Genomic DNA, 27487 nt, shown 5'->3' on the forward strand with positions numbered 1-27487 from the left:
GCTCCTCACTAGAGAGCAATAAATATGAATTAACTGTTAACTGATGTTCGCTGGAAAGAACAATAGGAGGCTTATCAGCAGGTTAATAAAGATGTTACACAAGGACGAAAGAAAAGCAACACAGGACACTGATGAAACTCGTTTCTCTGACATTGTTTCTGTAACACTGAAAAATGTGTAATCTGCTGATGCAATATGCTCTTGAAATAAAGTGCACTTTATTCAATGCAACAAAAAGCCACTCATAGGAAAGTTTTAACAATCAAGTCATGTTTTAGTACTTTTGGAGCACTTGATTTAACATGTAAGGTCTAAAAACCCTGTGACTGTTGCCCCAGAAAGATATCAGTGCAGTAAAATAAAAACTGAAAAGTAATTGCTCCTTGAGGCTCAGTCATACACCCAACTGGGACTGAAAACAAACAAAGGAGAAGTGATTCAGGTTGAACCACAGTAACATACCGGTCATCTGAAGTGTGCAGAAACTCCCACACTGATGTACCATGCAGAGGTTTTCAAGTACAATGTCAAAAAATCACCTTGTAGAAGGCACAAACTGGCCTTAGACCCAGTTTAGGGACTGTGTGAAAACTGAAAAAGGAAACTAGGCTCCCGCTTGGCTTAGAAACAACTCCCACCTAATATTTTATAATGTAACAGTGTTCAAGTTTGAATTAGGATTCCTGCAATAATTGTAAATTATTCATTTGTTTAAACTTGCAGTGCACAACTTTTGCTCAACCTTCTGGCAGTGAATGTAATTATAGAAATGTTGCTGCACGATTATAACATATGCCTCGTCATGCTGTCTTTCTTTTAGTCTGTTATGTAGAGTTTCTTTTTAATCTGCACCATCAAAAGCTTTTCTTGAATGCCTCCTAGGTTTTTCCACCAGCTTGGTATCTGCTGCTACAGTTGTGGTTTCGGTTGCTACCGGTGCACTAGCTCAAGATTAAAACCAGATTAAAACTCCCACAGAAATTTACCTGAAGCTAACAGGGTTTAATCAGCATTGCGTGAACTCATTTGGCTTGAAAGTAGCACACGTTCACTGATATGCAAAACTAACACTAACTTAATATGGGTAATATTGAACTACAATTACAGATTTTTTGGCCACTTTTGTGCAGCAGAATCAAGTTATTTTTCTAAATGCAGCAGTTACAGAATTTTATTAGTCATTTGAAGTCATGTTTGTGTCCAGCTATCAACCTAAGTCCAATATTCTGTCTCTTTTAGCTCTGATTTTGGTCTCCACCACCTCCTGAGGGAAGTATCTGCCAAACGCTCCACTACGGTTACCAGCTAGACAGGTAGTTTAAGGCGTACGATGGCATCTGCTGCTGAAAATAACATCTGTAAGGCACATCTGTGTGTCCGAGTGATGTAAATCCCAGCTTAAGAGTGGGGAGAGTAAACCAAAACAGTGAAGTTTCTCGCCAAACAATGAGCCAAACCTCGCTATAAAGCTCTGTAAAGTGACATAAAGCTACAGGCTAACCAGGTAAATGTCTGTAGTTTCATGTGGATAAGCGACCGCTTTTACACTGTTAAATTTTCACATTACTATTTTAGACATTGATAATATTAAAAAACAATTCATTATAGCTGTTATGTGGAGCTGATAGGCTTTAATCAGCATTGTGTTTGGCTTCAGTGTAACGAACAAGTTACATTCAAGCCAAACAAGTTGCAAAACTAAAGTTATTTTTCGCAATCAAACAGTTACATATCTTTGTCATCAGTTTGGAGTTGTGTTTGTGTCCAACTTTCAATCTGAGTCCAATGTTCTGTCTGTTTTAGCTCTGATTTTGGTCTCCACCACCTCCTGCTGCTAAACACAACACTGTGGTGGCCAGATACACTACTGTTCAAAAGTTTGGGGTCACCCAGACAATTCCATGTTCTCCATGAAAACTCACACTTTTATCCATGTACTAACATAACTGTACAAGGGTTTTCTAATCATCAATGAGCCTTTCAACACCATTAGCTAACACAATGTAGCATTAGAACACAGGAGTGATGGTTGCTGGAAATGTTCCTCTGTACCACTATGGAGATATTCCATCATAAATCTCCAGCTAGAATAGTCATTTACCACATGAACAATGTGTAGACTGGATTTATCATTCATTTAATGTTATCTTCATGGAAAAAAAACTGCTTTCAAAAATAAGGACATTTCTAAGTGACCCCAAACTTTTGAACGATGGTGTATGTTTCTATTTTGTTTTAAGTCCGTAGAAACCACAGAGATACGATGTAGGTTGTTGCATGAATTCAATGCAGGAGTGTTAATCAAGCTTTAGGCAGCTCAATGTAAAGCTAAACTAAAACTTAAATCTAAATAAACCTGCCCTGCTCTCTCCATTAAAAAATGTTCATACAGTCCCTAAATTAGACATTCAATAAATATTCAAAAACAACATTTTCATTTGAGCATCTTATAAAAGTGCAACAAGATAAAGTTAGCAGAAAGGACAGTTTAACAAACAGAGAACAATCACAACTGCAACAGCAGTTAAGTTCAAATGTCTGCAACAAAATAAATCACTTTTCCACAGCAGCTGAGCAGCTGTTGGTCTTGTGTCTTTTAACACATTCTCAATCGGTGAAGATTCGACTGATCAACTTCCTGAAGAGGAAACTTTTCCAAACTCTCTGGCCTCTGTGACTAAACTTGACGATGCCTCAGAGTATCCATCTCTTCCTGTATGTACACCACGAACACTTTGGTTGAAGTTAAGTCTTAATGAGAGTTTCATGAGCGTCTGAAGGCTTGAGGCTTCACTGGAGGCTGAGGAGGAGTAGAAGGTTTAAATCTGGCTGCAGGAGGAGGGCTGGGCTTCACCGGAGGTACAGGAGGGGGACTGGGTCTGGCTGCTTTGTGCTGAAACACAAAACAACATGGGTTTTAGTCAAAATGTGTAAAAGTGAAGTTGCTGCTTCTGCACACAGACCTGCTGAGGATGGGGGGAGGGTTTTATGTCATTTTTAGGGGAATTTTATCTGGTCTCAACAAAGAGTAGCGGAGCAACCCATGACTGAGATTCAGCTACAAGATTAGACTTGAATGATCCCCAGAGGGAGTCGCAACAACTCAAGACATAGAACAGAAAAGCACAACTATTAAAAAGTAATGAATAAAACTAAATAGGCATGCGTTATGTATCACGTTGCATCTATTGTGTAAAATACATGCTTCATTGTCACAACTAAATAGTCACTGTATGTTCAGAGGCCTTAAACACACAATAAATATTAGAAAATGACTATACAGAGAAGAATATCGGTGTACAGGAACAAAAGAACCAGGACAGTTATTAGTCTTTGTCTTGTTTCTGTTTGAAGCTTAATCATTCTTTCATAAAGTGAAATTCAGGTTGAAAGTTGCTGTTTTGCCAAAGTTTAGGAGGCGCAGATGGTTTTTACATGTTAACCAAGTGTTGCAGGAGCAGTGGGAGCAGAGCGTCGCTGCACGAGGAGATTCCATCGATGGGGATGGCAGTTAAATTTAAATCAGGTACGCTTTTTGATTTTTTTTGGCCCAGTCTTTTAACTTTTTGATCGCACCTTGTAAACGTTTCCTTTTGTGCAGTTTTATTTTATCGTCATAGACTGAGTTCTAGAGTTTAGTTTTCTCATTTTTTTAAGTAAAGCAAACTGTTTTATTCAGAATATATCTGTAAGTCCTTGGACCAACAATAGGTGGATCTGCTACTGAAAATAGGTGAGCAAATTGAAACAGTGTTGAATTAGACAATGGTCGCATTTGTTTTTTTCTAGAAAAGGGTCATGTGGTGACCCAACAACAAAGCGTTGGTGTTCCAAAAGTCTTAAGTTTCTGGCCATCCAAACGAAAACACAACCCTAAAAACTAGCAGTGTTTCCAAAAGTCTCCATTTTAGGGTTCCTAAACTCCAGAGCAGAGTGGATGCTAGCCAGTTGAAGGTGAAAGGAATCATTGCAGATGTTGTCCTTAAAGGAGTTTAATTTTTTACACATATTATTGCTCAAAATAGTTTCATTCATGGCTGCAACTAATCTGCTATTCATCCCATCATAGTTCCCAGCTACTGTGGAGACGCCTTCACGTTTACCCAACAGTTAAAACCCCAAAAAACAATCAGTTTACAGCGAATAAAACTGAAAAAAGTAAAAATGCTCATATTTTAGAAGCTGTGACCAACATGTTTGGAATCAGTTGTTGTACCACTGAATGTTTTCACCTGTAAAGAGACTCACCTGTGTTTTATTGAGCAGAGGTAGAGGTTTGGATGGAGGTAGAGGTTTGGTCTGTGGTGAAACAAGAGAAGAAAGTCAAAGAGACATTTGTGCTTCATTTTCCACGTTAAACATGCAGATTTTAGAGTTTATCTGTTTAGAATGCAACTTTCTTTACTGCTTCACAAATTCTAAACAGATCGAACTGATTCATGGACGCCGATCTTAAACCTTTACAGATGTGGTTTTCTAACAGTTTCTACTCAGACTTTCAGCTTCCTCAACTAGAACCAGATGGTCGACATGAAATCTGTCGTTTGTCCAACGTTTGACTCTTTAATTGTCTCATCAGACAAACATCCTGGAGCCTGAAGCAGCAAAGATAAAGTCCAGGTTTGTTTTGACTCGTATCTGAGCTCTACAGAGGAGGACCGCTGACTTTTGTCTTCAGATTTAGAACTTTTTTTTATCAGTATTCACAATTTTTGTCAGAATTCCAGCTTGTTTCCAAATTTCTGACTTTTTATTAGTCAGATTTTCCTACAGTTCAAACTTGTTCTTTAAAATTCAGGCAAAAGAAGTCGGAAATGAAACTTTTTTCTGAGAATTGTGAGGAAAAAAGTCAGAACCCAAAAGTTTTTTTTTTTTTTTTAGAAATTCTGTTTTTCTCCGACATTAAAATTACAATTCCAATTTTTTTTTTCTCAGGATTCTGAAGTTAAAGTCAGAATTTCAACATTTTTCTCATAATTCCAACTTTTCTCTGACAATTCCCTGATTAAAGTCTGATTTCTGATTTTTTTTTTTCTCACAATTCTCAGAGACACATTTGGTCAAAATTCAAACTTTTTTCCATCAAATTTCTGAAATTAAAGTCAGACTTTGTTACAGTTCCACATTATTTATTAAAATTCAGACAAAAGAAGTCAGAAATTAGACTTTTCTCTGAGAATTCTGAGAAAAAAATCTGAACTTTTTCAAACTTTTAAAAAAAAATTCTGAAGTTTAAGTCAAAATTCCAGCTTTTTTTCTCAGGATTCTGAAATGAAAGTCAGAATTGCGGCTATTTCTTTAAGAATTCCAACTGTTCTATGAGATTTCACAGATTGATGTCCGATTTTTGACTTTTTTCTCTCAATTCTTGGAGATTTTTTTTTCTAACATGAGAATAAAGTCAGAATTCCAACTTATTTCTCAAAAATTCTGAGAAATAAAGTTCAGAAGTCAAACATTTTTTTCAGAATTGGTCCTAAATGAGAACTCTAAATTTGACAGCAGGTCTAATGTTCCTCTGTAGAACTTGGGTAGCTCCTCCTCCTTGAATTATTTAATGTGACTTTCTGAACTTTAGCAGAATTGAGGCTGAAGTTTCCATCTCTGATCTGATCCTCAGTCTGCATTATGCATTAGATCACGTTAAAGATTAAAAAGGAGAAAGCTCACCGGCTCAGTTTCTGCTGATGGGTTGGATGCTTTCTTTGGTGGCTGCAGAAGAAAAAAAGCTCTTTGTGAACATTCTGGTGGTTTACAGTGAAACTCTAAGACGTGGTTAACGTTGTGATGTCTGTACCTGAGGAGCAGGTCTGCTGGGCGTCACGGCAACCATCAGAGGGCTGCAGGCCTGAGTGGCCGTCGACTCCATGAAGGTGGGCTGGCTGATCTGAGGTCTGTCTTTAACGCTCCCCTCCTGGAACATCGGGTTCAGCTTGTCTGGAGCCGAATGCACTTTCCTGTGGAGACAACTTTAATCAGCTGTGAGGTAAAAAAAAAAAAAAAACAACAGCAAACGAGAAGCCAAAAAAAAAAAGAGAAACGACCTTTTGGAAGTGTAGTTGTCCATGTTGTCCTTCTTGCAGCACATCAGTCCAGCGACCAGCACAATTATAACCAGCAGGATGGAAAGAGCTGCACAGATACCAGCTATGATCCCAGTCTGACCTGCAGACACACAAAGAACAATCACACTACAGTTACACAACACTTTCATGCACAATTTATGTCATTTTGTCTGAAAATGAAACTTTTAAGTCAAAAAAAATGCACAAAATGTTCATAGATTTACAAAAAAAAAAGTTGTGATACTGGTTTTTAGCCACGTCAGCAGTGGAGATTCAGGGATGTAAATGCTGTCCATTCAGTTCAATCTACAGTGAAATATCTGAAGAATTATTGCATAAATTACCCGTAAATTTGCTTTAAACATTCATGGTCCTGAGATGATGGACTGTCGACTAACTTTTAAATTAGTGGCTTTATCGGGTAAAAATTTCACTTTGTTCGATTATGTTTTTTGCAACGAAACGGCTGCAAAACTCTCAGTATTTACACAAAACTGTGATGCTGCAACGCTAATAAATGAAAATGATAACAGCAGAATATCAGCATGTGCAGTCAAGCCCGAAATTATTCATACCCCTAGCAAATTTTAACTTAAAGTTACTTTTTAATGTAAATAAAAGTTGAGAAATGATTTTTTTCCACAATGATGCCTCATGTACATCATCTTGTTATCTTTTGGGGAACACCTGTGTCATTTCCAATCAAAAAAAATCCTGCTGGTTGAATAAAAGTAACTTTCAAGTCAAAATTTGCTAGAGGTATGAATAATTTCAGGCTTGACTGTAGTTTAAAGTAAAGTAGTAACTCAGAGCACAAGCAACTAATACAAATGAAAACACGAGTTATTACTGTTTGGTTCACAGAAAATGTCTAAAACCTCCTAGACAGGGAAGAAGAAGAAGCATTTTTATGTTTTTCAGTGTTCTGACATAGTTGGACACTTGGAAAATGATGTAGAAGCTGATTCCAGGTGTGATAAATCAAAGAAATTCAACTTTAATCTCTGCTTTTTTAAGATTTATGGCATTAGAACTCAGTTATACTACGTAATGGACATTTCTGAGTTCTCTGTATGTCTAACAGTGATTGTTCTGTTTACATAGAGGTGCAGGAGTTTATATTAGAGAGAAAAATGAGCAAACAGTGAGTAAAAATGTGAAAGGAGCAAAAAAACGCCCAAAAGTTGTGTGGAGTTCAGAGGGTTAAATGAAAAAAATTGTTATAAAATGAAAAATTTGTGATGGAGGGGCAGGTTTAGTACTCAGTAAAGCTTAACTTTTGCATACTACCAAGAATAAACAAGACGTCCTTTTGTCATTCAACATATTTCGTAATATTCTGAGGAAAACTTGTGGTGAAGCCTGTTTGCTAAAAATAAATCCTGGCTTCATAGTTTCTTCATTTTGTTCTGTTCAGAGAACAAACTGCTTCTTCTTCCTCTTCTGCTCTGAGAAAAGTTTCACAATGCATAAAGTTTCACAATATATTGTTTTTGGAAAAAGCTCTGAGATTTAGTTGAACATATAAGCATCAGTTGTAATGAATCATTCCTGCTTCTTACTGGAAGAATGATTCATCCAGCTGGTGTGACCTCCTTTTGCCTGGACTACTGACCTTCTTTTCAACACAACAGTTTGTCCAGAAAGTTGATCGTTAAGGTTTAAGACATGTTGGGTACCTTGAGGTAAATCGGCATACTGGACATCGCAGTACGGAGGAGCCCAGCCGGGATCACAGTGACACTCGTTCCTATGATTACACACCTAAAAACAAAACATAGATTAGAGATGTGAGTCAGTGGAGTCTGATTTTAGCTTTAGTTTCAGGAAAACAGAACTTTACAGTCGCCTGATTCAACACGATATAATAAGTCTTTAGTACAGCCAAGCTTGTGTGATGCTTCTGTTCTGGAAATTAATGCAAATCAGTGCATATTTGGACGGATAATAACAGACAGATAACAACTCATTTGCATGTTTAACCCTCATGTTGTCCTGCGGGTCAACATTGACCCGTTTTAAAGTTTGAAAATGCAGAAGAGAAAAAAATTTTCACAGCAAAACTTCTGATGTTCACATTTTCAACATTTTGGGGAAATTTTTGAACATTTTTTGGTGGAAATAAAGAAATGTTAAAAATATTTCTTAAGAACATTTGCAAATCCAGCGAAATTCGCTGGATTTTGGTTGATTTTTTTTGTGAATATTCTTAAATAAAATATTAGAAGTTTTACTGATATATGTATAATTACTTTAGATAGTTTTAGGATTTTTTGGAAGATTTTTACAAATTTTTTGAAAATATTTGCAAGAATTTTCGTGCTAAATTTGGGGGATTTTTTAAAATAAACCTTATAAGGAATTACTGTAATATTCTTCCTGAAGGTTTCACAAATTTTCACAAATTTGGGGATTTTTTTTTTTGCTGAAGTTTTGGATTTTTTTTCAAACAAGGAAACAATATTTTTTGGTGCCCGTAAATGAAGACAATAGGAGGGTTAAATTAAAAAAAAAAAACAGAAAATCTATAGTACTAAAAAGGACTGTCTCAATCTAAGTAATAAACTGAGGAAGTTTTCTGCTGATGTCTTTTGGGAAAATTAACCAAATCTGAGCTTAAAATCGTGAAATTTTATCTGACCCACTTTATTTCTACATGTCTTATTTAAAAATATGCCAAAAATAAACAGTTTGCTCAAATCAAAGTCTGGAAAAAACTAAAAATTCTGCACTCGTCTACGCAACCGTGGAATCTCTTTTGAGTGTGCATTTCCAAATTTTAACATGTTTTGTGAGCTTTTTGCTGCTATTTTGTGGATGCAGACTTGAAATTAAGTCATTTATAGAACATTTTTAAGGCATTCTGGAAAGTAACAAATTTTTTGAAATATCAGAATGTTGGCCAAATTAAAAAAAAAAAAAAGGAAAAAAGGTATTTAATTTAACTTTTACAACTTATTGAGCATGTTTGACAAGTTGTGCCCCAAAAATGAAAAATATTGATTGAGAGGAACTGATTTTACACTCAGAGATTATTTGATCTATTTGTCCAATATTACAGTTTCTGAATTAATGACATGATGAGAAATAACTGTGAAAATTTGAGACTATTTTCTTTAATAATTCCTCAGATATTATCATTGAAACATGAAAAAAAACAACATGCTGAAGGTGGGCCGAGAATTTAAAAAAAAACTAAATTAACATATCAAGCTAAAATTTCCAAAATATTTCTGTATTTTATGGTATATAAATTTCAGGAAAATTAGAGATGATCAGGCAGAAATAATTTCTTATATATCTATATTTATATTCAGTCTAAAAATATGATGATTTGAGATGGAATGATATAAATGTAAACTGTTTGAAAACAAAAAAACTGAAGAGAAATGTTAAAATGAAAAAGAAATAAAGCAAAAAAAGACAAAACTAGAAAAGCAGTCAGAGATCACAGTACTCCTCCAAGGCTGCACATTCCCCCATATGGCATTATCAGAAATACAGCATTGATTTATTAGTTATTGATGATCAGAATGTGTCCATTTAATATAGATGTACCCACAAACTAAATGAGCTTATGCTGAGCACAGGCGTGTGTTCTGCATGTGTACGTTATGTACGGATACCAGGCAGCTGACATAGTGTTCACTTGTTGTCATGGTTACAGTGACGCTGTGCCGTTATCTCACAATGATACAGAAATCTTTAACAAATCTCCACATTTGTCCAAATTGATCAGAAATTTGTCCACAACTTGCTCAAAAAATCCTCTTTTCTTGTTCACAATCTGTCCAAAATGAGTTAAACATCTAGAATGGCTTCAAATGGTTCCAAAAATGACTAAAAACAACAAAAAAACATCCAAAATGACTCAAATTTGACCTCAGGAAAATAAGTATGTTCTCTAAATGTTGTCAAAATGTGTCAAAAATGACCTGAAATATGTGCAAAATGACTAGAAATTACTCAAAAAATCCTCCTTAACTGTTCAAACCCTGTCCAAAATGAATTAATTGTCTAGGATGGCTGAGGAGGGTTAAAAAATTTTACCAAAAATGCGTCCAAAATGACTTTAAAATGTCCTCAAACTATTAAAATTTTCTTTAAAAAGTAGGAATTATTCACAGTTACAGTTTCATAAACGTTCATTTTCCTCAGCGGTGGATTTGTAGTAGGATCACAATCATGTGATCATGTAGTGTTCACCTGTTGTCATGGTTACAGTGACGCCGTGCAGAATTGTCACTTTTTTCTCAGAATTCTGAGGTTAAAATCAGAATTTTAAATTCTACAGTAGGTTTAATTCTTTTCTCTAGAACACAGGTAGCTTCTGCCATGAAAAGCGTCCAAATAAAAAGACAAAAACAATTCTAGTTCTAGTCCTGTGTCCTTGAGTGAACTGTCCATTTTGAAACTTTCCTCTCAAAGATTTCCAAATTAGAGCTGCAACTATTTTGGCAACCTTTAGTTTGAGTAATTATTTAAAGGGGAAAAAAAAGTCTAAATTCTCTGATTTCAGCATCTTAAATGTGTTTATTTCTGGTTTGTTCTCTTTGATAATAAACTGAATATCTTTGTCGGACAAAACGACACATTTGGAGACGATATCTTGGATTTTATGAAACACTTTTGCAAAATTTTCTCTCAATTTATCGACCAGATAGCTTAAATTGATGATTAAATTAATAGTTAGTAGCTCCAATTTGAAGGTAGGGAAGCTGTTTAATCATAAACATCTGTATAATTCAGTTAAAAAGCCTCCAACTCACAGCAATCAACACATTTTATATCTACAAACACAATAAAATTCTTCCTCAGAGCAGCTTAAGCACACCAGCATGAAAACATGACAGACTAAACTCAAAAAAGACACTAAAAAACACTAAAATAATCAACTCACCCCGTTGTTGTTGCATTTCTTGGAACATTCCTCCTTTTTCCCGTAAACAGAAACGTCCACACATTTGTTGTTGAGGCAAACCTGCAATAAAAATTAGATTTTTTTAAGCAAAAACGTCCAACATAATGTAGAAAAAGTCTCCTTGTCATGTTTTATTTACCTTGTTTGGTCCACATGGGGCTCCATTGGGCACCATGTCGAGGTTTCTGCTTTTATCGTCCTCCACGGCCAGTTTGCATTCTCGGCTGAACACGGTGTAGGCGGCTCGTTTCCCGGTTATAGATTCACCGCCGAATTCACAGAATATAGAGCCGCACTTCAGATCTCTGCAGAGTAAACACAGAGATGCAAATTAATCCAGACCATGGTGAGAATTCACCGTCCGTCTGTTTGATGCAGCGATACGTACGCTAAAGCACAACGAGTGAAGCCGAATTTGGTTTTCCCACAGTTTGCACCTTCTTCCCCTCGTTTGTTCAGGTTGTAGCAGATATCTGGAGCATCTCTGGCCCCTAGAAGGAGAATCAAATGGAGCTTATTGGTTATAATCTTTAGGCTGTTGGGAAATTTTACATAAAAGTGGACATATTTTAAGTGAAAATGTGGCAATGGCTCGCAAGAAAACAGCAAAAATGATTGAAACATGCAGATTTAGTTGTGTTTTATCAGCATTAATTAGCATCTTAACTGGCGCCTCAGTATTTAGTTTTTCCACCTTAAATTACATCAATATTTAGTTTTTTCACCTAAAACGACCTCAATATTTCCTTTTTCCACTTTAAATGACCTCAGTATTTAGTTATTCCACCTTAAATTACCTCAATATTTAGTTTTTCCTCTTTAAATGAGCTCAGTATTTAGTTTTTTCTACCTTAAATTACTTCAATATGTATTTTTTCCACTTTAAATGACCTCAGTATTTCGTTTTTCCACCTTAAATGACCTCGATATATAGTTTTTCCACTTTAAATGACCTCAGTATTTAAATTTTCCATTTTAATTGTCCTCAATAGTTTTTTTCCACCTTAAATGACCTCAGTAGTTAATTTTTCCACCTTAAATGACCTCAGTAGTTAATTTTTCCACCTTAAACGACCTCAGTAATTAATTTTTCCACTTTAAATGACCTCAATATTTAGTTTTTCTACTTTAAATGACAATAGTATTTAGTTTTTCCATCTTAAATGACCTCAGTAGTTAAATTTTCCACCTTAAATGACCTCAGTATTTAGTTGTTCCACCTTAAATGATCTCAGTGTTTAATTTTTCCACCTTAAACTACCACGTTGTTTACAGGGTACCTGGTCCAAACAGCCTCCAGCAGTGCTGCTGGCGGTTTGGGCAGCGTCCGTCGTGGCAGAAGCTTTGACTGTGGCTGTAGCAGGGTTTTCCGTTCATCTCGAAGCTGTCTTCTGGACATTCGTTGGACGCTCCGGTGCAATATTCAGGAAGGTCGCAGTCGCCCACCGACTTCCTGCAGACGCTGCCGGACGCTTTCAGCTGAGGGTTGAAGGAACGTTTCAGGTCAGATCAACCGCAGAGACTTTTAATCCATCAGTGTGTTGAAGGATTAGCTTTATAAATTCTGCTCAATCATCTCTGATTTGCTAATTTTGCATATTTACAATGGTATAAGTGAAATTTTAGCTTGATATACCAAACACTTTCTGAGATAAAAAAAAATCCTTAAAAATTGCCGTCAACCTACTTTTAAAACATTTTTTCGCCTGTTGCAATCTGAGGCTGTTTGAGCGACAATATGTGGAACCGTTACAGACAAAAACCTGAAATTTTCACCGTTATTTCTCATCTTGTCATTAATTTAAAATCTGTAATATTGGACAGGTTGATCCAATAATGTCTAATGATGGGTGAATTCAAATCTAAAAAAAGCAGTCATGAAAAATCCAATTTTTGAGCACAAATTAACAAAAAAATTGAAAATACACACTTCAATTAGTGATATTTTCTGAATCATATGTAGCTGCATGTCAATAATTTAAAAAAAATCATGTAGACAGCTTTTATTTTGAAGTGCATGGTCACAAAAAATTTTTAAAAAGTTATTTTCGTTGAGCTTTTTGAGCAGATATACCGCAAAAACAAGAAAATCCAAAAACATCTCTGGAGTTTCAAAACTCAGTGGAAATTTCAGGCTTTTATTTTGAAAAGCTCCTGAGATACTGTCATTCAGCCTCAAATTTCAATGTGCAAAATCAAAACTTAAAGTTAAATCAAGCTAAAATTTCACAAATATCTTTATCAATTGTAAGTGTAACGGACAATAATTCATGTTTATCATGTGTGGTATTAATTATTACCTCAGAATAATTGTAGGTATAACTAATTCCTGTTCTATTCTAGCCTTATTTTGGTTTACATATGTTAAATTCAGTGTCTTATCTTATTTTTTTGCATTGCATTTCTTATGCCATTTTGTTTTTTTTCTGAGCAAAATCTAGCAGAAGAATTTCCCAGGGGGATAGTAAAGTTTTATCTTATCTTAAATATCAGTATTTTATGGAAATTTTACGTGAATCAGAGATGGTTTAGTGGAAAGTCTTCTGAAAAGTTGATGATTTGACATCAGTGTTTATGTGGTTCTATACCAGCCTTGAAAGTGTCATCTGTGGAAGTATGTGGTGAGTGACAGAAGAGAACCAGCCTCTGTTTCTTGTTAGTCCTGTTGTAGTAACAACCTTATTAACAGGATGGGTCTCTCTAGGAAGGTGGAGCTCAGCTGGCTTCGTTTTCAGGACAGTGTAGCTCTACACACCAGGTTTAAATTCTAATTAGAATATTAAAGTCAGGAGTCGAGATGTTTGGTAAATCCAAACTATGAATGGCTTCAGCTGCAAAAGTTCTTCATGGAGCAATTTAGATCAAAACGTTGGAGTCTCTAAACAGATTTAAACATCATTAAAGACCCTAAATCTTGGCTGTACATGTCGTTTACTTAAATCTGAGAGTCCATAAAGCATCTTTTTTCAGTTATTTCTACTGAGGAAAGAATATGTGGCTGTTTAGAGAAAAAGCATCATTATTCAGGAAGTAAACCAGTCATATAGTTGGGACTCATCACGCTGCTAACCAAGAAAATGGAGAAGTTTTGGATCGTGAATTGTGGTTTTGACGAAAGACTCTTTCATGTCAAAGTGAAAACTGATTCTTCAGTCTTCACAATGTAGTTACATCCAGTAGTACTGATACTACAATCAGATTATCTCCATTTTATTACTTGGCCAAAGAACGGGACGGAGTTATGTGACCATCAGCGCATGTTTGTCTGTCTGTCTGTCTGTTAGCAACATTACTAAACAACAGACTCACGGATTTGGATGAAATTTTCAGGGAAGGTCAGAAATGACACAAGGACCAAGTGATTAGATTTTGGCAGTGATGGGGCTGATAGTCTGGATCCAGGGATTTGCTAAAGATTTCTGTATCATTGCCAGATAGCGGCACGGCGTCACTGTAACCATAACAAAAAGTGAACACTACGTCAGCTGCTTGCTGATGATCACATGATTGTGATCCTACTACAAATCCACCACTGAGGACTTATCATGACATGCATCAGAAATGATCCAAGGAATAACTGATTAAATTGTGGGGGTGTTTCTGAGTCCCATCAATTCCTGCCACCTGCTACATATTTAGGTCACACACCGTATCGCAGCTTGAAACACACTGTTGCATGCTGGTCCGGTTGCGGTGCGTTTCCAGCTGTGATCTGGTGTGTTTACCCAGAGCGGGACGCATTTCATTTGCATAAAGTAGACTGACTTCTACTTTATGCAAATTCGATGTGGCGTGCGGAGATTCCACTCATCGTGAAACTGTCCTCAAACATCTAAACTAGTCATCGGTGAACTAAAATGAGGACAGATTCAGCTGCTGCAGATTATTTTTCGCCTCAAATGCTTTCAGAAACACTTTTCACTGAAGTGTTTTGTTGAAGCCTTTCAGTTCAGGCATATAGTTTCTGTAAAGCGTCTTGAGACAATTTGACCTGAAATTGACGCTATGTAAATAAAATTGAATTGAATTAAAAGAGAAAGTTTGTGGCTGAGCCGCTGTGTTTATCTGACTCGTCTGCTGGTCTGTCAAGCTGAAAGCTCGGTCACGTGACCACATAGTGTCCCGCTGAAGCTCAGCGCTGTCATCTGACAACGTTGTGTCCCGCTAGTGACCGCCCACCATGCGTGCGATTTTCAGGTGCGGTGCTTTTACATGCGGGAAAAACGCATCTAGTGGACACGCGGCTTTATAGACACTGGTGCTATGACTACGGTTTACATGTTTTGTTGTTTTCTTTGCTAAATTATGTGCTGATGCTTTTTCATTGATTCGTTCATATTTAACCTGGACTTACATTGAGGTATGAAGGCCTTTTTAACAGTTTAGCTGAGTGACAAATAAAAGATGTTGGCACACAAATAAGAAATTTACATAGTAATAAAATATTAAAGGAAAAAATGTGTAAAATAGTTTAAAAATTAATTGGATCAAGGAAAACAAGAGCAGCTGGTGGTAGAATCTGCTTTTTATACTGGTTATAAGGAGCTCTTGAATTGATTTCATGCTTTTCCTTCATGTGTTTTTACATTTAACCTGCAAATATGTCTTTATTCTGCATTTTTGGCCCAGATTTGAAGCTGTATTCGAGGCAGCTGAGCAGCTTTTAGTACCTGACAGCCGTCGCAGCACTCTCCATGAGCACACTGAGAGCCTGCAGTCAGCCGGCAGGTCGAAGCATCACAGCACGGGTTGGTACATTCCTGGAAAACAAGAAGAGAAAACTCTTGTTTAAGCAGTTCCACCCTGAGCTGGACAGCAGTGATGAAAGCTCAGGGTTAACAGATCAGATCTAAACCTCCCACATGAGCAGCGTCTGCCAAGAATCCCTCCTCTGTGATAAGAAGTGAGGACAGAACTATTTAAACTCTGTAAACAAACGTCATCTCCTCACACACAGGAAGCCACGCCAGCAGCTGGAACGGAAAACGGAGTCTCCCTTCACCAGAGGACGCGTTTAAACGCCCCTAAAGCGACAAGTGGCTTCGTGTTTTACCTCCTCAGTGCCACAGTCGCAGTCCTCCCCGGGGTCCAGCAGGGCGTTCCCACAGCGGGGCCCCGAGGCCAGGGTCCGGACTGAGGCCGGCCGCTGCAGGCAGCTGGGCTGAGCTCGCTCCAGGAACTCGGCCAGCTGATCCATGCTGCAGCCGCTGAAGAGCTCCGGAAACGCAGCGTTTCCCGTCCTGAGGAGGAGCAAAGAGGTTCCAGATTCACAGAGGATTCAGAGCTTTGATTCAACATAAAGTCTGAACTATACAGCAGGGAGTCAGACTCATTTAGTTCAGGGCCACATGCCGCCTAATTTCACCTCTAGTGGACCGGACCAGTAAAATAACAGTATAATAACCTATAAATAAATACAACTCCTAATTTATCCCGTACATTCTGAAAATGTTCACATTTAAGGAATTATCTTTTTACAACACATCATGAACAACCTGAAATTTCTTAAGAAAATTCAATTTCAACAATATTACACCTCAGTTTATCATTTACACATTACAACCTACAGATCCCAGAGTGTCTACAAAGGAACACAACATTTAATCACATCTGGAACTGAATGATACAGTATTTTACTTTATGATCAAAGTGACAAAAGTCAGACAAATAAAGACAAAAAACAAAACAAAAATATCACAAAAATGAGACACAAAGCGACAAAAAAAAATGGACAAACGACACAAGCGAGACAAAAAAGACACAAAACCACAAAAAACAATGAATAAAGCCAAACACAAAATGGCAAAAATAAGACAAAAAACACAAGCGAGACAAAAAGGAAACACAAAATGACAAACACATGAGACAAACAACAAAAGTCAGATAAAAAAACAACAAAAACAAGACAAAATATTGCAAAAATGGGACACAAAACAACAAAAGAACAATGAACAATCGAGTATTTTACTTTATGATCAAAACAACTTGTCATGGTCTAGAAATTATTTTAAATTTATAGTTGATGTCTTTGTAATTTTTACACTTTACAAAGTCGTTCCGTGGGCCTGATTGGACTCTCTGGAGGGCCGGTTTTGGCCCACCAGCCGTATATTTGACAGCCCTGCCTCAACTGCTTCGAAGAAAACATATCGGGCTACGTAGCATCACCAGAAGGAGGCGCTAGAGACGACATTAACTGTAATAAACACAGTAGAAGAAGCTGGAAGCAAAGACAGCTGTTCAACGAGGCAAAAAACTAAACTTTGTCCACAGAAAAATCGAATTAAATCTACAGTTTGAATGAATTTAATGTTTACTGCATTCAAACTAATTCAAAAAAGGAGTTTCTATCTGCTGCTATGAACTTTAACTCTTTTTTAAAAAAGTCAAAAACCATCTCAAGTGAGCGAAAACAGTTTTTTTTTTGAAATTGGGAAAGTTTTTTTTCAAATTTGCTGTTTTTCTAAAAGGTTTCTCCAACATAATATGTCAAAGTGCACCTTAAAATACTTACAAAAGCATGTTGGGGTGGTTTTTTTTAGTGAATTTAATGTTTACTGCATTCAAACTAATTAAAAATAATTTCAAAAAGGTGTTTCTATCCACTGTCTAACTCTTTTCCAGAAAAGAAAAAATGATCTCAAGCAAGCAAAAACATATTTTTTGCAAAATTGAGGAAGCTTTATTCAAATTTAGCCTTTTTTCTATTAAGTTTTTCCAATATAATACATCAAAATGCACTTTAAAATACTTCACAGAAGCACATTGTGGTGTGTTTTAGTGAAACATTCCCCAGAGCCCTGCCAGAGTAAAGAAAGAATCCAGCGTTTCTACTCTGCTTTCGGGTTCTTACCTGAGTTTTTCTGCCATCACACAGTTCCCGCTGCCATACGGACCACAAACACACCCCGCTGCATCATGGGAAAGACCGAAGTTGTGTCCCATCTCGTGAGCGATGGTGGAGGCGAGGCCGATGGGGTTGTCATGGTGATCCTGGAGGAGGAGGAGGAGGAGGAGGAGGAGGAGGAGGAGGAAGAGCACATCTGTCGCTTTAAATCAGGGGAGTCAAACTCATCTTATTTCAAGTTCCACATTCAGCCCAATTTGATCTCCAGTGGGCCTTTGTTGTAGTGCAGAAAAGTATGTTCTGAAAATGTTCACATTTAAGGAATTCTCTTTTTACAAAACATCATGAACAACCTGAAATTTCTTAAGAAAAATAAGTTCAATTTCAGCAACATTCAGTCTCAGTTTATCATTTCCACATTACAACTTCCAGATCACAGAGTGTCTACAAAGGAACACAACATTTAGTCATCTGGAACTGAATGATGTAGTGTTTTACTTTATGATTTTATAAAATGACAAAAGTTAGACAAAAAAGAAAAAAACAACAAAAACAAGACAAAATATTACAAAAATCTGGCGCAAAATGACAAAAAAACAAGACAAACAACACCAAACAAAACAAAAAAAGAGACAAAAAAGTTAGACAAATTACAAAGTGACAAAAAAGGGACAAACGACAAAAACAAGACAAAAAAATTACACAGATGACACAAAAAAGACCAAAAATGACAAAAGATGAAAAACAGAACAACAAAAAAGTAGACGAACAACATAAGTGAGACAAAAACAACACAAAACGAATGAAACGATACAAAACAACGAAAATGACAAAAAAAATAAGAAAAAATGCGAGGCAAAAAGGAAACACAAAACGACAAAAACAAGAAGCAAAATGACAAAAACACAGGACAAATGACAAAAGTCAGACAAAAAAAACAAAAACAAGACAAAATATTACAAAAATGAGACACAAAATGACAAAAGAACAATGAACAATCTAGTATTTTACTTTGTGATCAAAACAACTTGTTCTGGTCTCGAAATTATTTTAAATTTATAGTTTTACAAATTTACAACCTGCAGTTAATGAATTTTTACACTTTGAGGGCCGGATTGGACCCTCTGGAGGACTGCTTTTGGTCCGCGGGCCTCATGTTGGACAGCCCTGCTTTAAATCCTAAACATTTCACCACCACCTTCACCTGCAGCTCAGAACTCGTCTTTCCCACCTGGTTGACTCCGCCTGAGTTCCCGGTGCACATGGCGAACTTGTTGGCGAGTCCGACCGTGTCTCCTTCGAAGTCTTTGCCGCTGTCGAGGAGGAAAGTCCAACATCAGATGAAGCTGTGTGTTTTTAACATCTGGACTGATGTTGGACGGTGAAACTCACGTCACAAACTGAGCGTTGTCATGCTTCGTCCTCTTCAGGAGGTCGGCCTGACGCCAGACCAGGAAGTTGTCCAGAGTGGTTTCTGAGTTCAGCTCGACGTTGATGAAGTCTTCGTACATCCAGATCTCCAAACCCACCAGCATGACGCGGATGTTCAGAGGTCGATACAGCTGAAGAAGACGAGGAGGCGTTCAGGAACAAAATGCTGCCAAACGGATTACAGAAGCTTTAAAACTACTTACCTTGTCGATGTGATTCACAGCTGTGAGGATTCTGGGTTTGGTCTCACTTCCGTATCGTTTATACTGAAGCAGGAGGAGAGAAAAACCAGATGAGATCCATGTAGCGGTGGAGGTTAAGGTGTGGTGAAAATCAGATGTTTACCTCAGTGTTGTCCACGACAACGAAGAGCTCGACAAACCTCTCTGGACCTGCGACTGGTTTAGTTTTCTGAAAGGGACAAAAAAACACACAGAAACTTATTAAAGTTTCTGTTTGCAACTTTTCAGAACCACTAAGTGTCGCTAGAATTTTTTGTCTCACTTTTGTCTATTTTTTTGTCACTTTTGTGTTGTTTGTCTAATTTTTTGTCATTTTGTGTGTCATTTTTGTAATATTTTGTCTATTTGTTATTTTTTGCCTTTTTTTGTCTGACTTTTGTCATTTGTGTCATGTTTTTGTCGTTTTGTTTCTCATTTTTGTCGTTTTGTGTTTCTTTTTGTCTCGCTTGTGTTGTTTGTCTATTTTTTTGTTGTTTTTTTTCTCCCATCTGTCTTTTTTTTGTCTTGTTTGTCCCTTTGTAAATTTTTGTCAAATTGTTTCTTGTTTTGTGTCGTTAGTTGCATTTTTTTGTCATTTTGTTTCTCATTTTTGCCATTTTGTGTCTCATTTTTGTAATATTTTGTCTTGTTTTTGTTGTTTTTTGCCTTTATTTGTCTGGCTTTTGTCGTTTTGATCATAAAGTAGTGCCTTTGTAGACGCTGTGATCTGGAAGTTGTAATGTGGAAATGATAAACTGAGGCTGAATGTTGCTGAATATTTTTCTTAATAAATTTCAGGTTGTTCATGATGTTTTGTTAAAAGATAATTCATTAAATGTGAATATTTTCAGAATGTACTTTTTTGCACGAAACAAAGGAAAGATTTGGAGTTGTGGTTATTTATAGGTTTTTATGCTGTGATTTTATTGGTCCGGCTCACTTGAGATCAAATTGGACTGAATGTGGAACCTGAACTAGAATGAGTTTGACACTACTGATTTTTAAGGGATTACTTCCTTCTAAATATGTAATTTTTATCCACAGAGACGAGTTTTTAGGGGTTAAATTGACAACCAGAGACAAACTTTAACTGATTTTGTTTGATTAGTAGATTTGCTGTTGACAGGAACTTAATTGCAGCAGTTTTAAGTCATTTTTCCAACAAAAAAATTCTCTTGTTGGTGGTAAAATGGGAAAATGTCCCTTTACATTAAGAGTCCTACTTTGAGTATTTAGAACCGTATCACCTCTATTTCCTGTTCAGGGACGTCTTGATGTTCAACATACCCATGATCTGGACCTGAAGAGGCTGGCGAGCTGAGGGCCCAGATCCTGGTCCTGGTCCTGGTCGTACATCATGGTGCTGTTAGATGATCCACAGGCGACGCTGTTGCTGATCTTCAGATGTTCTCGTCTGTAAACTGCATGTTCCCCGTCGTCGGTTTGTTCCAGAGGTTCTATCAGGTAAACCTGCTGCCGAGTTTTCAGGAAGCCGCTGCACAACGTCACACAAAACAACTTTTTATTTACAGAATCAAAGAGTAAAACCTCCACGGAGTGATTTGGACATCTCAAACTCTGTTCAACCATCTCTGACTAGCTTGAAACTTTTTTCAATCAAAATTCAGTCTAAATATGCATTATATTGGTCACCACGCTCCACGTTTCAGCTTAAAAGCACAGGTTCAGCTTTTTAGTTTCCTTTAGTGCGTTATAAATCTGCTGTCTGGTTACACTTTTATTCAGTTTGTTATTTACATGATAAAAAAGTCATGTTTGAACTCAGTTACACACAATATTAAGTTTATAACGTCAACCAGCGAAATTCGCTGGATTTTAGTTGATTTTTATGTGAATGTTCTTAAGAAACATTTTTACCATTTCTTTATTTCCATCAAAAACTGTCCAAATATTTCCCAAAAATGTTGAAAATGTGGACATCAGAAGTTTCACTGTGAAAATATATTTTTTTCCACATTTTCAAACTTTAAAACGGGTCAATTTGACCTGCAGGATGGGGTTAAATATTCCAGGTGGTGCCATTACACCTATGCAAGTTCCATATCAACAAAAAGAAGAAACCTGTGGCTTTCAAGAGGGTCCTACACACCTTTAGTGCTCGGACCCTAATAAAGCAAAAAAAAAAAAAAAAGATTTATTAACTAAATGAAGAGAAATGCAGCTTTAGTGCAGTAATCAGATCAGTCAACACAGGAAATTAACTTCACTTGATGTGGGTAATATTCACAAACAAAACAAGCTGATTAGAAACATGAAGCAACACGTTTCCACTGCAGATAAACAGTTTTCCTACCTAATGCCGGAACAAATCCCCACGCTGACTGAGGAGTCGTCGTCTCCTTGGATTGTTCCCTGATAGTAGCAGTGATCCTGGAGGAAACAGTTGGAGAGACGCTGGTCGGTCAAAGAGCTTCTTTGTTTTTAATGCTGCATGAATCCATGAATCACAGCGCAGGAATGTCAGATATTTATCATGTTTGGGTCAGTTACAGGCAATAATGTCTGAGAAATCCCACAAAGAAGAACTTGTGCTTTCAGATATGAAGCCAAATAAACATTTTGTAGATGATTTTAACTATTTGTTTCACCCAAATGGATTAAAATGTTAATATTGTGTGTTTTTTGTAGCTAAAACTCCAGATAAATTACAGAAATTTAACAAATTTTGTGAAGAAAAGTGTAATTCATCCACAGTTCAAAGAGAAAACCAATTTTTTTGTTTCTAAAACGCCAAAAAAACACAATTATTAACCATCACAATCAACTTTATTAACCCTCGTGTCGTCCTGCAGGTCAAATTGACCCGTTTTAAAGTTTGAAAATGTGAAAAAAAATTAATTTTCAGAGTGAAACTTCTGATGTTCACATTTTCAACATTTTTGGGAATTGTTTTAGCATTTTTTGGTAGAAAAAAATGTTCAAAAAAATGTTTCTTTAAGAACATTCACAAAAAAATCAACCAAAATCCAGTGAATTTCACTGGATTTTGGTTGATTTTTATGTGAATGTTCTTAAAGAAAATATTAGAAGTTTTACTCATATATATATGTAGTCACTTTAGATATTTTTAGTATTTTTTGGGAAGATTTTTCTCATTTTTTGAAAATATTTACAAGATTTTTCTTGCCAAATTTGGGGAAAAACTTTTAAGGGAAACTTTTAAGGAATTATTGGAATTTCCTGAAATTTTTGCAAATTTTCAGAAATTTGGGGAATTTTTTTGCTGAATTTTTGTATTTTTTCAGACAAGAAAACAATATTTTTTGGTGCCCGTAAATGAAGACAACAGGAGGGTTAATTAAATTTTACCTCCTTTGGTGATGTTTCCACTCGTCTTCCATCCTCTGAATAGTGTGTTTCAGTGTAGTCTCTCCCAATAAGATTCCTATTAAATATAAAACAGAAGCTTTATAATTTGTTTTCAATATATTTACATATTTAGATGCATTTTTATTGAACAGAAATGTGAATTTTACCAGTTTTTTTCCAGATGAATGGTGTGATTTCTCCCCTCGATGGTTAACTCGTACCGAACCGTATCAGGATAAATCTGCAGAAAACGTTCCATCATTGAGAATTCAAAAAAATTAGCAAAAAATCACAGAAAAATGCTGTTAAAGGTGGAAATCCCGCATTTAAATATGTTTAAACACAAGCAGGAAGATGTACTTTTCCTCTACGTTGTTTAAAACGTTAAATGAGATTTTGTACGATTTTAAAGTGAGCAGCGGAACTAAACTGATGAATTAGATGATCTTAGATTATTACTGCTTGTTTTTTTATTGATAACTAACAGAAAATTTGGAACAGAAAAGCCAAAAATCAATTACAGCTTGCTTAGAAGTTTACTTTTACACAATTATTTAAAATAGAGCTGATTATTTTCATTCATGTCTGTTATTTTCTCGATTGATTTGTTGTTCGGTCTTTAAAATTTAAGAAAACGGTAAAAAATGTCGCAAATCTTTAATTTCCAGATCAAACCATAACTTAATAAATGTCCAATGATATTTAGAGAAAATATTCACATTTAAAAATCTGCAATGGCAGAATTATGTTTGATAGATAGATAGATAGATAGATAGATAGATAGATAGATAGATAGATAGATAGATAGATAGATAGAATGACTAGTATTTAATAGGAGGAATGTGACGATCAGTGTACATTTGTTCGTCTGTTAGCAACATTACTCAAAAACGGATTTGGATGAAATTTTCAGGGAAGGTCAGAAATGACATAAGAACCAAGTGATTAGATTTTGACAGTGATGCAGCTTATAGTCTGGATCCACAGATTTGTTAAATATTTCTGTATCATTGTGAGATAGCAGCGCGGTGTCACTGTAACCATGACAACAAGTGAACACTACATCAGCTGCCTGCTGATGATCACATGATTGTGATCCTACTACAAATCCACCACTGAGGACTTATCAGGACTTATCTGTTAGAAATGATCTAAGGAACAACTGATTAAATTGTGGGGGTGTTTCTGAGTCCCATCAATTCCCGCCGCCCGCTACATGTTTAGGTCATGTGATTCTGTATCCGTACATAACGTACACATGCAGAACACATGCCTGTGATTTCTGATCATCAATAACTAATTAACAAACGCTGCATTTATTTTTAAAAAATGCTGCATTTCTGATAATGCCATATGGGGGAATGAGCAGCCTTGGAGGAGGACTGCACTCTGAGTGCTTTTCTAGTTCTTATTGGATTCATTTGTTCTCATTTATAAAGCAGTATTGGCCTTTTTCCTTCTTATTTGTGGATCTATAATTGCCAAAAACTACTTTATTAAATCCAAAGCCTGTACTGAATTGTAGAAAAAACTCTTAATCTTAATGTAAACTTTATTTATGTTTGTGTGTCTGTAGCTTGTTGGTTTGTGCTGCTGCCTGCCTTTGCCAGGATTCTCCTTTTAAATTAATAATTGATAAATGAATTAATGAAAGGTGAGCGTTTCTTCACCTGGTCGTCCTGCAGGCTCCTCTTCTGTCTCTGCTGAAGGCTCCGAGGTCGAACCACCTCGAAACGCTCCACATGAGACAACGAGCCAGAGCTGAGCACGAAACAAACTACAAAATACAAGCTGGAGTTAGTAGATATAATGCAGATATAATGACTATAAACAGTCAGTTAGGTTTAATCTACTATTAAATACTCTTTGTAACACAGTAGGAAGAAGTATTCAGAGCCTTTACCTTTACAAAAGTACTAATAGCACCTTCAAATCCTCCATTACTAGTTAAAGTACAGTTATTTTATATCTTTATAATATTATCATGTATCAGTGTGGGAGCAGCATTTTAAAGTTGCATTTGGTCCCATTTCTGCTCATTTTTAGCTGTTTTTCTTCAGGACTGTAACTAATTATTATTCTATAATTGTTTGGTTTATAAATAATAATATAATCATTATTACTGCTCCCAAAAACACCACCTTATCAGTGTGAAAGTGATCAAAACTATCAAAAATAAGATACAATTAGAGAAATAAATATAAAAGAAGAACATTTATATGCTTCTCAACATGCTAGTTAGTAAAGCAGCAGTGAAGTACAAAAAATATATATATAGATATAAAAACAGCATAAAGTGTCAAGTAACTCAAGTAAATGTACTCAGTTACATTCCCCTAAAACCACAAAAACAGTTCAGGTGCAGCTTTTCATCACATCTGAGGCTTTAAATTTAGTTTTTACATCACAGTGTTTTGTAAAAAAGAGTCCAAAACTATTAGAAATTAATTAAAATTATTAATTATTATAAAGAAAATGCAGCAAATCTTCACATTATAATCACTAAAACATTAAAAAATTCATTCTTTATCCAGTAGTGACGTTATCTCTCTTCTACAATATTTGGTAACTTAATCTATAAAATGTATTTATATTTGTGTTCATTTATATATGCTTTTTTTTTTATTTTTTAGAAATGAGGAAGCATAAAACGGAAATGTTTAAGTAACTGAGTAAATGTGCTGCACAAAGAGTTTCATTGCAACGTTAGATCAAATTTGAGGCTTAAAATCCACTTTATGCTTCACAGTGCTTCAAATAAAGCGTCCGAAACTACTAAAAACTAAATAAACTTACTGAAAAAAATATGGAAAAAGCAGCAAAACTTCACAGTTTAAACACCGAAGACTCAGCTTCACTCTACTGCACTGTTGGACAGTTTAATTTATAAAAAGATACATAATTGTGATCATTTATTAGTGCATTTTTCTAAAGAAATGAAGCATAAAGCAGAAATACTCAAGTAATAGAGTAGATATATTCAGTTACATCAACCTAAAACTACAGTTTTATTGTCACAAAGACTTTAAATGCTGTTTTTTTTCCCAGTTTGAGGCTTAAAATACAGTTTTTGCTTCACATGCATAATTAAAGTGTCCAACATGATGAAAAAATGAAGCAAAATTAATGAAATAATAACAGGAAAAGCAGCAAAACTTCACATTTGAAAAACTGAATCAATAAAACTTCATGAACTAGTTTTATCAGCTGCACTTTTCTACACTTCTGGACACTTTAATTGATAAAATATACATATTTATGTTAGTTTCTAAGTGCAATGTTGAGAAATTAAGTCTTATAAAATAGAAATGTTAAAGTAATTGAGTAAATGTACTCAGTTACATTCTTCTACAGCTGTCTGTGGAGTTTTAATGCAGCTTTACATTAAATTAGTGGCATAAAAATACAGTTTCTGCTTCACAATGTTTAAATAAATGTCCAGAAATATTGAAATTGAAGTAAAATTATTGAAATAATAACAGAAAAAGCAGAAAATCTTCACATTTCAAACACTGAAGACTCAGCTCTACTCCTGTGCACCGTTGGAGCTTAATCTACAAAATATATACACGTTTCTGCTGTTTTTTAAAGTCCTTTTTTTTTTTACAGAAATAAACAAGCATAAAACTAAAATACTTTAGTAATATTGTAAAAGTACTCAGTTACATTCCTGTCCAGCTGTTTGTTTTCTGTAGAAACAGTTTTACTGCAGCTTTAGAATATGAGGCTTAAAATATAATTTCTGCTCCAACATATACAAGCTTTCCTTCACTTTCCTCCTGATTAACCAGCAGCTTGTTTACAAAAATAAATAATGACCTGACGTTAAAATTAGAAGAAAGTCTCACCGCAGCTCAGCAGCACCGTCAGAGCTCCGGTTCCCGACATGATGCTCCGTTAGACTCCGCCGAGGACCAGGCTCTTCAGGCGGCTGGTGGTCAGGACCCGCCCCCGGTGCTTATCTCCGCCTCACACATTTACCGGAAAGCACCGTCAGAGCAGCAGCTGTCGTTACATTTCCAGGAAATAAAACTTCAAAATCAAACCTGCTTCAGACTCTCAGAGGATCAAACCAGGTCAGTGCAGGCTGTAGATCTCTTTCTATTTTCTATATCCTTAATCTTATTTCATATTCTTTTATGTTACCTGTTGTCTTGTTGAATATCCAGCTGCTGTAACAACAGAATTTCCCCTTAATAAAGTCAGTCTATATTTAAACAAAATCCCAAATATGTTGAGTTTAAAATCACAGAAAGCTATGAAACCAGCAAATATTCACATTAAGAAACTGATACCAGCGAATTTCTGGCATTTTATGAACATAATATAATAAATGTAATACACAGTGTTCATGAAACCTGGCTATAAATTAGATTGCAATGAATGCAGAAACAATAAATGGATCGTTCCAGAACTGGAGGATGTTTGGGCTTCAAAATATTTGAAAAATAAACCTTCTCTTTTACTGTTTTCTGCAACATATTCATCAATAATAGGTAATAAACTATCAAAGGCTGGATTGGCTCAGAAATTTAATTTTAACTGTTTTATTTGAGATGGTGGGACGAGAAAAATGGCATTTTAGAAGGAACTTCAGACTTATTTGGTATTTTAAAATCACTTTCAAACATTCTTTTCTCCTGTTTTTATTTAGATTTGGTCTCATTTACAA

At 35.8% G+C, this 27487-nt stretch overlaps 2 protein-coding genes across 2 annotated transcripts in view; one reads left to right on the plus strand and one right to left on the minus strand.

The window, feature by feature from the left end:
• Window positions 1-27487, plus strand: part of LOC111567460 (inhibitor of nuclear factor kappa-B kinase subunit alpha-like) — a 78243-nt gene that overhangs the window by 41617 nt on the left and 9139 nt on the right. Inside the window, exons 22-28 of the mRNA XM_055004490.1 lie at window positions 1240-3526; window positions 4580-4620; window positions 5809-5986; window positions 12262-12489; window positions 15616-15734; window positions 15944-16244; window positions 20750-20949. Coding sequence (XP_054860465.1) covers window positions 1240-1245 — 6 coding nt within the window. The 3' untranslated portion in view covers window positions 1246-3526; window positions 4580-4620; window positions 5809-5986; ... (2 more) ...; window positions 15944-16244; window positions 20750-20949. The remainder of the gene's footprint in view (window positions 1-1239; window positions 3527-4579; window positions 4621-5808; window positions 5987-12261; window positions 12490-15615; window positions 15735-15943; window positions 16245-20749; window positions 20950-27487) is intronic.
• LOC111567465 (zinc metalloproteinase-disintegrin-like 2d) lies at window positions 197-26765 on the minus strand. The gene is made up of 23 exons (XM_023268616.3): window positions 26664-26765; window positions 24486-24592; window positions 22983-23056; window positions 22816-22891; window positions 21800-21876; window positions 20773-20980; window positions 19610-19675; window positions 19468-19530; window positions 19226-19395; window positions 19065-19146; window positions 17840-17979; window positions 16040-16226; window positions 15657-15746; window positions 12267-12465; window positions 11375-11477; window positions 11126-11291; window positions 10966-11046; window positions 7745-7829; window positions 6045-6165; window positions 5798-5957; window positions 5671-5712; window positions 4249-4299; window positions 197-2893 (listed from the first exon to the last, which is right to left on the minus strand). Exons 1-23 carry the CDS (start codon window positions 26701-26703, stop codon window positions 2765-2767), a joined length of 2517 nt encoding a protein of 838 aa, XP_023124384.2. The 5' UTR covers window positions 26704-26765; the 3' UTR covers window positions 197-2764.

The sequence above is a fragment of the Amphiprion ocellaris genome, chromosome 18, assembly GCF_022539595.1.
Source record: "Amphiprion ocellaris isolate individual 3 ecotype Okinawa chromosome 18, ASM2253959v1, whole genome shotgun sequence".
Classification (NCBI taxonomy): domain Eukaryota; kingdom Metazoa; phylum Chordata; class Actinopteri; family Pomacentridae; genus Amphiprion; species Amphiprion ocellaris.